Source organism: Camelina sativa, chromosome 9 (genome assembly GCF_030686135.1).
Source record: "Camelina sativa cultivar CO46 ecotype springtype chromosome 9, ASM3068613v1".
NCBI lineage: Eukaryota > Viridiplantae > Streptophyta > Magnoliopsida > Brassicales > Brassicaceae > Camelina > Camelina sativa.
The window spans coordinates 38,075,685-38,088,691 of NC_141888.1; the positions used below are offsets into that span (position 1 = coordinate 38,075,685).

The 13,007-nt window shown below is 32.4% G+C and overlaps 3 protein-coding genes across 3 annotated transcripts; all 3 read right to left on the minus strand.

Annotated features, from left to right (window-relative positions):
• Positions 1-79: 79 nt before the first annotated feature.
• LOC104713635 (putative ATP synthase 24 kDa subunit, mitochondrial) lies at positions 80-2,621 on the minus strand. The gene is made up of 7 exons (XM_010430803.3): positions 2,390-2,621; positions 1,920-2,013; positions 1,483-1,627; positions 1,194-1,304; positions 765-911; positions 525-647; positions 80-429 (listed from the first exon to the last, which is right to left on the minus strand). The coding sequence occupies exons 1-7, from the start codon at positions 2,426-2,428 to the stop codon at positions 366-368; spliced, it is 723 nt and encodes a 240-aa protein (XP_010429105.1). The 5' UTR covers positions 2,429-2,621; the 3' UTR covers positions 80-365.
• A 1,646-nt stretch (positions 2,622-4,267) lies between these two features.
• On the minus strand, positions 4,268-6,181 carry LOC104713636 (ras-related protein RABG2). Its single transcript, XM_010430804.3, has 7 exons — positions 5,702-6,181; positions 5,559-5,585; positions 5,332-5,431; positions 5,090-5,236; positions 4,915-4,995; positions 4,662-4,813; positions 4,268-4,576 (listed from the first exon to the last, which is right to left on the minus strand). The coding sequence occupies exons 1-7, from the start codon at positions 5,755-5,757 to the stop codon at positions 4,504-4,506; spliced, it is 636 nt and encodes a 211-aa protein (XP_010429106.1). The 5' UTR covers positions 5,758-6,181; the 3' UTR covers positions 4,268-4,503.
• Positions 6,182-10,574: 4,393 nt separating this feature from the next.
• LOC104713637 (putative WRKY transcription factor 59) lies at positions 10,575-12,771 on the minus strand. Its single transcript, XM_010430805.3, has 3 exons — positions 12,461-12,771; positions 12,173-12,328; positions 10,575-10,995 (listed from the first exon to the last, which is right to left on the minus strand). Exons 1-3 carry the CDS (start codon positions 12,682-12,684, stop codon positions 10,776-10,778), a joined length of 600 nt encoding a protein of 199 aa, XP_010429107.1. The 5' UTR covers positions 12,685-12,771; the 3' UTR covers positions 10,575-10,775.
• Between the last annotated feature and the right edge of the window lie 236 nt (positions 12,772-13,007).

Genomic DNA, 13,007 nt, shown 5'->3' on the forward strand with positions numbered 1-13,007 from the left:
AATTTGGTTTCCTTCAATTAAATTTTAGAGAGAAAATCCCAATCTTGGATTATGGAAAATTATTACATTTCTGATTCTGTTTGTCATCAAACTTTGTTTTATTTAAACATCTCTCAAAAGTATCATTTATCACCATTATCAAAAAAAACATGAAACCACGTTTGTGTCTAAAAATCTCAAAGTGTAAATATAACCACAGGAGAAAGTTAGAGAACAATTTTGGTATTCAAATCCATGGTGAGACCTTATTAATTTTGCCAAAACCAAAAACAGAAGCAGTAAGGGAACGATATCTTCTCTTTTTAGGCAAACATCTTCTTCTGCCTTTTCTTACAACAAATCAAATTGTTTCTCAGGTTCAACCCTTAGATGAAGTTACGGATGTCCAAAGACTTCACATCGGGCATTTCCTCATCCTTGAATTCCTCCCTGATTATTTCCACAAATCCCACATCATGTTATTATGATGACATAGATTGAGATCAAAAAGATTTGATAAATGAGAAACAAAAAGCAAAACTCACTTCTTTTTCTGAGATTCCATAGCTTCAACAGCATCACTCTTCAGCTCATCCAACTGAGCTTTGGCCATGCTGATCTCCAAATTTTCCTCGTATTTAGGAAGGTCTTCTTTCCTAATCCCAAGCCTGTTCATAATCAATGAGATGCAAACACGCATATTAGTTATAATATGCTAATCGACACAAGGAGCCTTGAGGTTTGTTCTTGTTTTGTATGGGTGGTTTGAAGAATGTTTGACATACTTTTTGTTGCCTTTCTCAAACTCTGCAACCAAAAGATCCATTCCTTTCTTGTCGCTTCTCAGGAGAGGCTTCTTTATGTCCTTTTCGACTTTCTCCAAAGCCTCGAACATCATGGCCTCAGCACCAAGCTCATCAGTGAGCCCCCTCCTGCAAGATATATCACAAGCAGAAGAATAACTCAAAGACTGTTATTAGCAATTTTCATTATGTTGCAAACAATAGCAGGACAAAGAGGGAAAACGGAAGATAGTTGATATGATGCAATTTTCAAATCATTGCTCAACAATCACATTGAAGATATTAGAGGATGATACTTCCATTCTTCCAATATAATAGAATTACTTTGATTAACACAAGAAGTACAACTTTACGGGTGGGGGAAAACCATCCAAAAGAATGACTGAAACAAATTCGAAGTCTAACACCAACCTGGTGCGGATGTCCTGCAACTTCAACAAGTATGCACGAGCATCTGGAATATCTTGAGTCTCGGTATCAATGTCATGTTTAATGCGTTGAGATTCTGAGAACATGCCTGCCCTGCATACCAAAAACACAGGAAAAGGAACCAAATTAACAAGGTTGAAACATATGTGAAGTTTGCTTCAGCGAATTCAGAAAGGTAAAACCAGGAAAATCCCAACAAACAGTATAAGGGGCATCAATATACATCCAAGCCAAATAACAAACATCTCGAAAGCAGCAGCAAGAAACTTACTTTTGCCTGATGGTCTTCATTACAGTTGCATACTGTTTTACCGCAGCTGGGTCCTCTGGAGCAAGGGTGATCTTTTCCTTTCGGAGAATATCAACTGCAGCCTGGAACTTGTTCTTGATATCAAAGAAGACACCCTTCAACATCTCTGTCAAAAAATGTAAAACTCGAGTCAATAATAGTATACAGCAGTGCTTCTCCACCCTAAACACATACTACAAATTTCAGTAACACATTGAACATAACCCATCATAAACCATACAAAATCAACAGAGAAGTGAAGAGATAAATCAACTTCTTCACAAGATAACTAGCAGAACAACAGTCCTAGCAATCATGGCCTGGGTTTCACAAGATTAGATTACATTGACCAATATAGTTTTTTCTACACATTTCATCTCGAGATGCTAAACTCAAAGATATCAGTTTTATCACAATACCATCTCCTTTAAATGTTGGACGAGCAGCTTCCTTGGCAAAGGCTCTGACTGGAATAGCATGTTGCTGCTGGAAAATGACCAGACTTCGCTGTAGCTGCATAATGAGAGTATGATAGATAAGTTGCTGCAAAATGACCAGACTTCTCGCAATTGCAAATCATCTTATCGTCGTTGCAAACACATAGAAATCTATTGGAAACTTAATCATTCGATTAAACAAACTCTCCGATCGAGCGAGATTGTACTACAGAAGATAACAATACAACGACATTGAAATGGGACATCCTAAGATGTGATTCGGTGATATCGATACCGTAAAATCCACAATCTCACACAAATCATCGCATCGAAGACGCGTATAGAACCCAGAGGAATCAAACAAAAAACCGAAAAAGAGAAAGGATAAGCAGATGTCGCATTCGGATTTGGATGATAGAGAAGAGAAGAATCGAGGGAGAGAGTATGAATACCTGCTTAGATCTGGAGAGGAAGCGAGAAGCGTACGCCATTTTGCTCGATCGAATCGAATCTGTGGAAGAGTTGACGAAATTAGGGTTTGAGGTGTCTGTGTGTTTTGAGATCCCTATCTGAGACGGAGCAGAAGAAAGTAACAACTAGTCCAGTCGCTCGCTCTTTTACGGAGTCCAGCTTCATTGTACAGCGTTGATTTCCATCAACGGCTCAGATTTATTCCGGATATCTGAATTGTTGTAGTGTTATTATTATTTTACAAACCACTTCAGAAATATTTTATTTGAATTCAGTTTTGTTGAGTTTGTAGTAATAATAATTATAAAAAAAACTAAAATTATAGCTAATTTATTTTCAAAATAATAAAGCAAGAAAAATATTTTAATATGATGTTTACAAAAAAAAAAATAGAATATACACATGAAATAGGAGTGGTCAATGACCTACAAATAGACTAAAAATTTTAAAAGTGTTAAGTAAATATAAAACTATGATTAGAGTTTTAAATTTTATTTATAATAAATCATTAATCAAACATTGCAATTAAACAAAAATATTAACAAAAAAAAGTACAAATATATTTGTTTAAATGTTTTTTGGGCAGGTCTGAGTCCAGTTGGACTAAACCCAAAAGCTCTATAGCCCAAATGGACTGAGCCCGAAAAACCATATTTTTTCTAGGCATATATCTTTAAATCCGAGTCCGGTATTTTTCAGGATCTGAATCCGAATTTTATATTAGCCATAATTGATATGCCTATCTATGGAGAGGATCTTCCGCAAAACTAAAATAAAATAAAAACATAAGATCTTTTGATAAACTTATTTTTTTTTTTCTAAAAATTGGGTTCTTTTATTTTAAGAAATATTTAAAAATTTGCTTTAAATATATGACAAATGTCTTTCATGTTTACCCCTAGAATGATCTTCTAATGAACCAAAAGTAATCCTAAAAAAGGGAAGGTCTCGTGTTTAGGAATTGGACACAGAGCCGACCTAAAGACCATGCTTATGAAGCATCTGCTTGCAGCCGCATATTTTATAAGCTTTTCTTGGCCCTTTTTCTCAGAAAGGTTTCTTTAGTCGAGTGGTAATAATCTTCTTTGGAGAGTTTGGGAACTCTTGGTGGCCCTCAAAAACTTAGAGACGGCTTTGATTGGACATCGTCTAGTTCTTTCACACATGTTAGTATGTTACAAACAAATACGATCTACTCAAGTAACTCATAGTTTTGGAAAGGATAGAAACATAAAGTTGATTAGTACATTACTATGCAACCAATTGTATCATCCTTATAATTTGAGTTAAGTTTGCTTACCTAAAATTCTGCAACAACAACATTCTCCCACTACCAACTTCCTTGAAATTAATTGTCGGTGGACAGGAGTAATATATGTTGTGTCAATAATAAAGTTTCGACTCAATAAAATGGAAAACTGATCATCTTGAAAATACATGATGGGAATCTCACACTGAAATGAACACGAATTCACATAATGCTTAACATAATTACATATTTGAAAATGAGTTGCAACTAAAAATGAAAGAGCAAAGTTTGGTTTAAAGATTATATTTCAAACATAATGTTTGCACAAAAGAAGAAGAGTGCTTTTTCTTACATTTAATACAAAAAACTGACAATTCGTTGAGCCAAAAATAGAACATTAAGGAGAAATACAAAAAGTTGAGCATTAAAAAAAAGTTGTTGCGCAGATGTGGAAAGACTAGACTAAAAATGTGTTTGCATTAAACAGGCAAACATAACGTTACGCTTTCAAAAGAAAAAAAAAATATCAAAATCAAATGGATTAGTATACTAAAATAGCTAGAACAAAATCAAGTGACTCAGTGATTGTATGAGTTGTATCAACAACAAGTTTTACAGAAATTACTTAACATTGATACCAAAAAAAAAATACAAAAGTTTTACAGAAATTCAATATAAATTAATTAATGCTTTACATGAATCAAAACACTCAGAACGTAGCATATACCAACTGTTTTTATTTTCCGTTAATAAACCTCTATCATTGATAATAAACCAATGAATAAAAAAATGAAAAGAAAAGAGCTGGGGACTCGATATTATTGATCAGATGTGTTAAAGTATGAATCAGCAAGCACAATTCCCTGACTGATCTGGATCAATAATATCCGTAACAGAGTCATATACACCTCTAGGATATCTGCAAATTCAAAAACAAAATTAAAAAAGTCAAACATGAAACCTTGACCTATATACTATGAATCAAAACTGTTATAGTAACTCACATGTCATTGGTCTGTTTATGCTCATTGGAGAGAGCAATGTGTGCAACACCCAAAAAAGCTTCATCGACATTGGTATCTTCCTTCGCAGAGGTTTCATGGTACGGTATGTTACCCTTTGAGCCACACCATTCGATGGCTCTCTTATTTGAAACCTGCATAAGTATAATATAATTGCGGAATTTAGGGTTCCTCTGTTTTTTCTTTTTTTAAATGGGGTTGAAGAGGAGAATTATGAATAATAATATCGGCTTACAACTCGGGTGTTTCCACCATCTACATCGGTCTTGTTCCCGATCAAAACAAAGGGAAATGTCTCAGGTTCCATTGGATTTGCCTAGAAGATATAAAAAAAAATGGAACCGAAGCGGTTAAAAATTTCGTGGTAAATGTAACTTCTTGAACAAGAAAATAAACTTTAGGGTTAAAACCTGTTTGAGGAACTCGGTGTGCCAGTTGTTGAGAGTTTCGAAAGATTTGAGATTGTTCACGTCGTACACAAGAACGCAACAATCAGCACCTCTATAGAACGCAGCTCCTAGACTCTGAAACCTCTCTTGTCCTGCAGTATCCCATATCTAAAATAAAATTAAAAACAGAGTCTCATTAGATTTTGGCATCGAAGAATGATTAAATTGTGAAACAAATTGATGATGTATATTTATTTAGTTACCTGTAAAGTGACAGATTTTTCTTCTATATGAAGCTCCTTGGTGACGAAATCTGCTCCGATCGTGGCCTTATATTGCTTGTTAAATTTCTTGTACACGTATCTTAAGTCACAAGTTAAGGTTACCGCAGAAACACAGATCTAATACAGAGACTTAACTAAAAAAAACAAACCGAAATGTTTTGAACTAATCAATAAGTTTTATGATGGTGGGTTTTTAACAAGGATACTGATTCATCAATGAAGTTTTGCCTACCCTGCATATATAAATAAAGATTTAGAACAAAAAAAAACATAAAAATAAATAAACCCTCGATTAGTATCCAAGGTTATCAAGAACAAGATCGTTTAGAAAATCTGAGAAATTAATTACCCGCTATCTCCAAGAACAATGACCTTAAGCAATGTTCTATTCTTCAAAGGATCCATTGTCAAGATATCAAGAATCTACGAGATTGTTCTTTTTTTTTGTTGTTGTTGTTGTTGGAAAAGTTTCTTTCTGGTTTTTGGACTGAGACAAAAAAGTCTACGAGAGATCGGGTCTTGATAATCTTTCTTCTTCTTCTTCTGTCTTGTGGGAGAAAAGGAAAAAAAAGGGAAAAAGGACAAAAGAAAAGAAGAAGTGATCACGTGTTATGATGTGAGAAGAAGCCATGTGAATCCTTTGCCAACTAAAAGAAAAATAGTTAGGCCAAGCCAGCGAATACGAATCCGAATCTAAAACTCTAGACCTTTTCTTTTAATTTAATTGTTATTGACAAGAAAAATTAGATTTCATTATTTTCCTTTTCAATCATTAATTTTACAGGAGAATTGAGTTGTCTTTTGTTTTTTTTTTCTGACAATTTTCATTGAACTGTGTCTATATTTGGTCGCTGAGTCATTAGTAATTAGCTCATGATCGGCAAAATATAATAATTTTTTTTTGGTTAAAAATTGTAAACAAAAAAAAATAGTATATGAATTTTTGGTTATGGCTCTTTCGCTGTGAATTGAAAGTCAATGAATACGTGTGTCGACAACTCGCTTATATAGTAGTAGTAGATTAATAACATTCATATGAGATGTCAAAGTTTCTAAAATATATTTCTTTCAGTTATTTGGTAAAAAATAAAAATAATGTCAAATCATATGAGATGATCAACTTTGTAATTTTCTTTTTCTTTATGACTAACAAGATAAACTAAGCCAGTGGGAAAATTGTGTCAATTTCTAACTAGTATATAATTTTGTGATATTTACCAGAGATAAGAAACGAAATAGACAATTAACAGTTGTTTGTTTGCCCGAAAAAAAAAACAAGATAATGAAAAAGTATGAAAAAAATAGAAAGCAGATATTAGATAATGGAGATGTCATTTTGACATTTATTGATAAGGTGTCGACCAGATCGTGCTTGCCTTCACAATATCTCATAACTGCATTTGGTGGTTGTTGACATGACAAATCATGTAGCTGTCAAGTGTCAAAAATAATTTTTGTTTATATGTAATTTTGTATAGTATATGATGATAAATTAATAATCTAAGGGGGAGGAGGAGAATAGTATAAGCTCTTTTTCTTCTCTCAACATGCCAATGCCTAATGGTCACAATACATCATAATTAATAATAATATAAGAATAATAATTATTATTATTAATAGAAACCACTAAATCAGAATCTAGTTTCTATAGAATGTATTTTTTGTTGTTGTGATTTAGGGGTTTCAGAAACAAAATATTGTAGCTCATGCCAAAAAAAATGAAGAAAGATACAAAATACATGCAAAAATTTATCACAAATAGCTTTTACAGAAAAAAAATAAAAAAATAGCTTTTACAGTAGTTGGTAATTTTAATGGTATTGTATACTTAAAATAAAAAATGTTGGTTTTCAAGTTAAAATATTATATTCCAAAACAAATTAAAACTTGTTTTGGAATAAAATATATATAATTTTAATTAAATGATAAGAAAAAATTAAAACTTTTTTTGGAATAAAATATATATACTTTTAATTAAAAGATAAGATAGTTTTAATTATATGATAAGAAAAAAAAATGAAAGCAAACAATTGGTAAGAGATCAAAGAGGGAATAAAATCGTATAGTAAAACATTATTTTGTTGTTATAATGTTTTTTATTAGAAAAAAAAAAAGATTTACATGAAAAAGAAAGTATGTGAGGAGTGCCTACAACAACATCAGGAGTAATAAAGTAACATTTTATATTAACCGTGAGAGTGAGTCTCCAGGCGGGCCACAACGATAGGGGTTGGTTATCCATGTATCGTGATCATAGGTGAAGCGTTTTCGCATGACAAGTGTTCGAATCACTCGGTTTTTTAAAAGAACTTCTGCTGGGAGTATTTTGCTTGAGTTTATATTCGGGAAAAAACCAAAAAAATACACCATCTAATTTTTGTTTTGCGGTTTAATTCCTCTAGTTATTAAATTTCCGAAAAAATACCTAGTTTAATTTCTGTTGTTTTTAAAAACCATCATCTTATTAATATTGGTAGATCCATACTTAAGACAAAACGATTCTTAACTCTAATGCTGGAAATGTTAACCAGGATTAAAATTTAACACCCACGTGTTTAATTAAAGAGATCTAATGACACTGTTGCCCTTCTTCTTCTTCTCTTTCACAAATCGATTTCGTGTCTGATAGAGATAGAACCCTAAAAAGAGATCGTGTATCTTTCAGATGCATCTCAATGAAACTCTTTGATTCCAGTATCGATCTCCATTCCTTTGACACGGTCTTCAACTTCCCTAGAGATTTCAGGGGAAGCCTCACAAATATCTATTTCAGCGAATCTGAAGCAAAATCGATCGAATTCATGGTGGTTCTTTCCCGTATCCCCCCACCTATCTTCTTTGATCCTTAGATAGATGATGATCCGTTATATATAACAAAACAGATCTCTCTATACAAATCTGCTTTCTTATTTTCATTCATCATATATATTCGTTTTTAAGAGTTTACTTTCCTGGCCGAAACTTCCTATTTTACAACTTTCTTTCCTCTTTTTATGGTTTTCCTAATCGATTAGTGAATGTTTGATCTCTTTTTAGGGTTTTACAACAGTGTCAACAGAAAGACACACGATCTCTTTTAGGATTCTATCTCTCTCAAACACAAAATCGATTTGTGAAAGAGAAGAAGAAAAAGGGTAACAGTGTCATTAGATCTCTTTAATTAAACACGTGGATGTTAAATTTTAATCCTGGTTAACATTTTCAGCATTAGAGTTAAGAATCGTTTTGTTTTAAGTATGGATCTACTATTATTAATAAGATGATGGTTTTTACAACGGAAATTAAACCAGATATTTTTTGAAAAATTTAATAACTAGAAGAATTAAACGGCCAAAAAAAAATTAGATGGTGTATTTTTTGGGTTTTTTCCCGTTTATATTCTATTGTCTCGTCGCTGGAGCAACTATCAATTGTTTATGAAACAGAACACATCAATATCATCTTCACCATAAGATTAGATGGTATGCAAGATTATTCTTGTTGATAAGAAGAAGAGAGATTTAGGGGGTGTATTCATTTGAAGGGATTTATAAAAAATTTATAAGTTCTATGTTATCAATTATAGATTTTAATTTTTTTAATAAAATCCAGTATTATTGGAATAATGATTTTAAATTTTACCATAAAATCCAGTGTTCTTGAAACAGTTTGTGGATTTGACTTAAGAAGATTTCTTTAGTTAAACTTTCAAAAATCCAAATTCATATTTTGTATAGAATTTAAAAGAATTTTACAATAAATCATATCAATTTCCCTAAAATTATTATTAAAACACATGAAAACTCATTAAAATAGTTTGAATACCCCTTAAAAATATCTTAGACCAAGTCAAAAATATAAAATTAAATTTTGCCTCAATCACGGTTAAGATGTCTATGAGATAAAAGAATAAAGTTTTCTCCAACTTATATGCGAGAAAAGTGTGCAAACATCATTACCAACAAAACACATGAGGGTAACGATGCCTTGAGGAACATATGGTGCAAATGGTTGCCTAAAATTGTAAAAATGGGTTGAATAAAATTGGGTTGAATATTATTCAACTTATTCATCTCTAAAATAGTGGTTGAACAAGTTGAACATTTTTGCTGTATGATTAGTTTATTTTTTCAACTTTTTAAGTTGAAAAGGCTGAATAATTTTTTCCAACCTCTTCAAACTTTTCAATGCAAATGGTGAAAATTGGTTGAATAATTTTTTTTCAACCTATTCAATCTCTTCAACCTTGCAACCATTTGCACCCACATGTTCAGAAAAACAAAATACTAAAAGCAAAATACCTGCAAAAATTCACCATGATAATAAACGACCTTATTGTTGCAGTAGGCATTATATGGGCCATTGACTCAGAAATGGGCACTTGCCAAAATAAACAATTACAGTAAGTTGGTAACACAAAGGGGTACAAGATTTTAATTAATTCATAATAAATCTCACGGTAAGTTGGTAACACAAAGCGGTACCAGATTTTTAACGGGTAAAAAGACGGGTTAGTGGTATAAGTCTGTATAAACTACGAAATGTAGCAGGTATTTTACCAACAAAAAGAAAAATGTGTACCAGGTAAAAAGCGTGGTACAAAAATGTTAATAATTGTAACGCCCCAACCGCCACCTCTTAGTGGACCCATGTCCAATTTCAGTTTATGGGTCTATTTTTCTTAATGGGCCTCACATCCTCTCACTAGGCCCGTCAGCCCATCCATATCTGACGGTCGGTTTGCTACGTCTGGGAGGCTTTAAAGACTTGTTACCATCCCTACAAATCACCACATGATCTTTCTCTGTGTTTTGTCCTCACTCGCACAGTTCCGATAGTCACTTCCCGGAAGGCCACCATCCTGAGACTACTCCAGCTCAAACACGCTTAACTGTGAAGTTCTCTCATGACCCTTAACCGAAAAGGTAAGTGCACTTTGGTGATATAGGTGGCCAAATCAATTCTTTTAAACCTCTCCGCAAGTTTCTGAAACCGGGGTATCATAAAATTTATAGTGCTTTAACCTACCAATTGGTACCTTACCGAAATTTTTGAAATTTGGATTTAAAATTTTTCGAATACTACTAACAAATGTTTTTAAATTATATATTTTAAATGAATCCGTCAGATACTTTTCAAACAATTTCAATAAAATTTTAGTATTTATTTTAAAAATCCGTTTGTCAGAAATTCGAAGTCAGAAATTCTTTGTGTTTTCTTGTAGCAAATTAAAGAGGTTCATGTACAAATTAGTTACTATATTTTTAAAAAATTACAGTTAAATCACACATACAAGATGATCGACGACTTCCATTACACCTCCACCAATTCAATACATTACAAAACGGACCCAACATGGTATATGTGGATAAACGCGTGATGCGTGATTAGGATGGTGATATAAACTATATACATCTATATATACACAAACTTAGTAACTATGATCAATTTGGAGCAGAATGAGAGAAACTATACGTATTTGTTTGAAAGGACCAGTTGTTGTGAGAGGTAAGATCAAAGTCGTCTGAATCACAATAAACTACAGAAGGGCTTGGGTGGTTATGTATCCCTTCGTACGTTGTCAATACGTAATCTGGATCGTTCGTATCTCTCTCGATCCTCTTCTTCACGTTGCAATCTGGGTTTGAACACTTGTGATAATGCCTATTTAAAAAATGAGCACTATAATTAATTAAAACTCGAATAAGAGATTCTATAAGATTTCTAATGTAACAGTTTGATTACAATATAATATATAGTGTGGTCCAATAATTGTTGGCGTAACGATTAACAATATGGTCGTTTATATGTCAACTTGAAATCAAAGGTAACATACAAAAAGGAACTCATGAATTATGATAATCCCAAGTGTTAATTGTTTTAAGAGTATATCACAACTTGTGAACACAATTAATTAGTTATTTTTTAATTAGACATTAATTAGTTTCTATTCACTAGTAGCTAGATGTTATGCCTCATTGCCTTATTAAGTATCCAGAACATATGGTCCACATGGAAATACAAGTAACACTAACGAACACCGAGACGTATATATTTTTGGTGATAGTATATATACATGTTGGGTTCAACACATATAGACATACATATAAAAACATGCATGTGGTCATTAGGACAAGAAACATCTCCTCTAAAGAGGGAACACTGACTATATTCTATATTATACACCACCTACACATGCAAAGTTTGAGTGAAGGTTTTTTTTACTATTAATATACAAATTCATGTTCAACTTATTAGTCGAAACTCAGAAAGGAGTGTTATTCTTATAAATGTAGTGATTATCAAAACAAAAGTTTCATTTCTCTATGTAATAGGATTTTGTAGTCAGAAACTAGCTAATACTGATTTTAAAACTGATATTGTTAATTGTGTAAGTTATGCGATGAATATATCATGACTAAAATTTGGTTATCTTTATTAGTTCTAGCTAAACCAATGAACAAGGTTTTGTATGTCTTTTAGCAAAGAAAAATCGAAGAAAAAGATGGGAGCTTATATGTCTTTAAACTAACAGATTAACTTAATGCGAAAAGAGGAGTAATTAAGTTGTAAAACTTTTCAGCCTCGACTATAGTAGTTGTCTCAAGTTGTCCATTTGACATTTAACTATTCTACACTTTAAGAGATGCATTCTTCTAGATTCATCAAGTCGAAACATTCATTGCAATTTGTAATACTCAAATCAACATGCCGCATATATGCAAACTAGAATAATCCAAGCTGTCGAATAATCTTTAAAAACAAGTTTGTATGTACGTACTAGTCAAGTATATGTCTATGGTAACCAAGTAAAAGTAAGAAGTTAGAATTAATGATTTACCTCGGAAATGGATTGCCCCTTATCGGCTTTTTGCCGTATTTCCTCCATTTATAGCCGTCATCTAAAGCAACTTTTTCATCTGCTTTCGTTTTGAACATGTGAACAATCGGATCCTCTTTGTGTCTCTTCCTCTTTTTGATCTCATCTTTCTCACCTCTATATTTATAAAAGCATCAGTTGATAAATATCACAGTTATATAATATATATAAAAAAAAAATCACAGTTATATATAATAACATGTACCAACTAGCTTTATGCTAGATGTATGATATAAAAAGTTGACTTACATTTCAAGGCTCATAGGTGAGGTAGCTAGGCTTGTTTGAAGCGGACTTGTGATTTCTCCAGCCACCAATATTTCCGATGAAGTCCAACTCAAAGTCGGCGACGAAGAGTGGTCCTCCCGGCCGATTTCTTCCATGATCATATGAAAACTATCATCAAAATCATCAAATTTGAAAAATTCAGTGAAATCTGTAGAACTAGGGTTAGGGTTTGAAGGATAGTTCATTTTAATTTCTTCCTTTTTTCTTTTCCAAGAAGCTTGTTTAGTGTTTTCGGATGTTGAAGCTAAGAGGAGTAGATATATTTGTTAGGCTGATACTGTTTATTTATACTGCAAATCTAAGGAAAAATAATTCTATATATAAAATAAAATAAAATAAAAGTCCATTTGCTTTTAAATAAGTATAAATAACTTTCATGGCTACTTTCGTGCGCATATTCAAGGAAACTTCTTCGATAGAATTGCTATAGCGACAAGTGATTTTTCTTTATTATTATCATTTATTTAAGTTAACAATAAAGCACCCATAAAAGTGGGAAATTTTACTT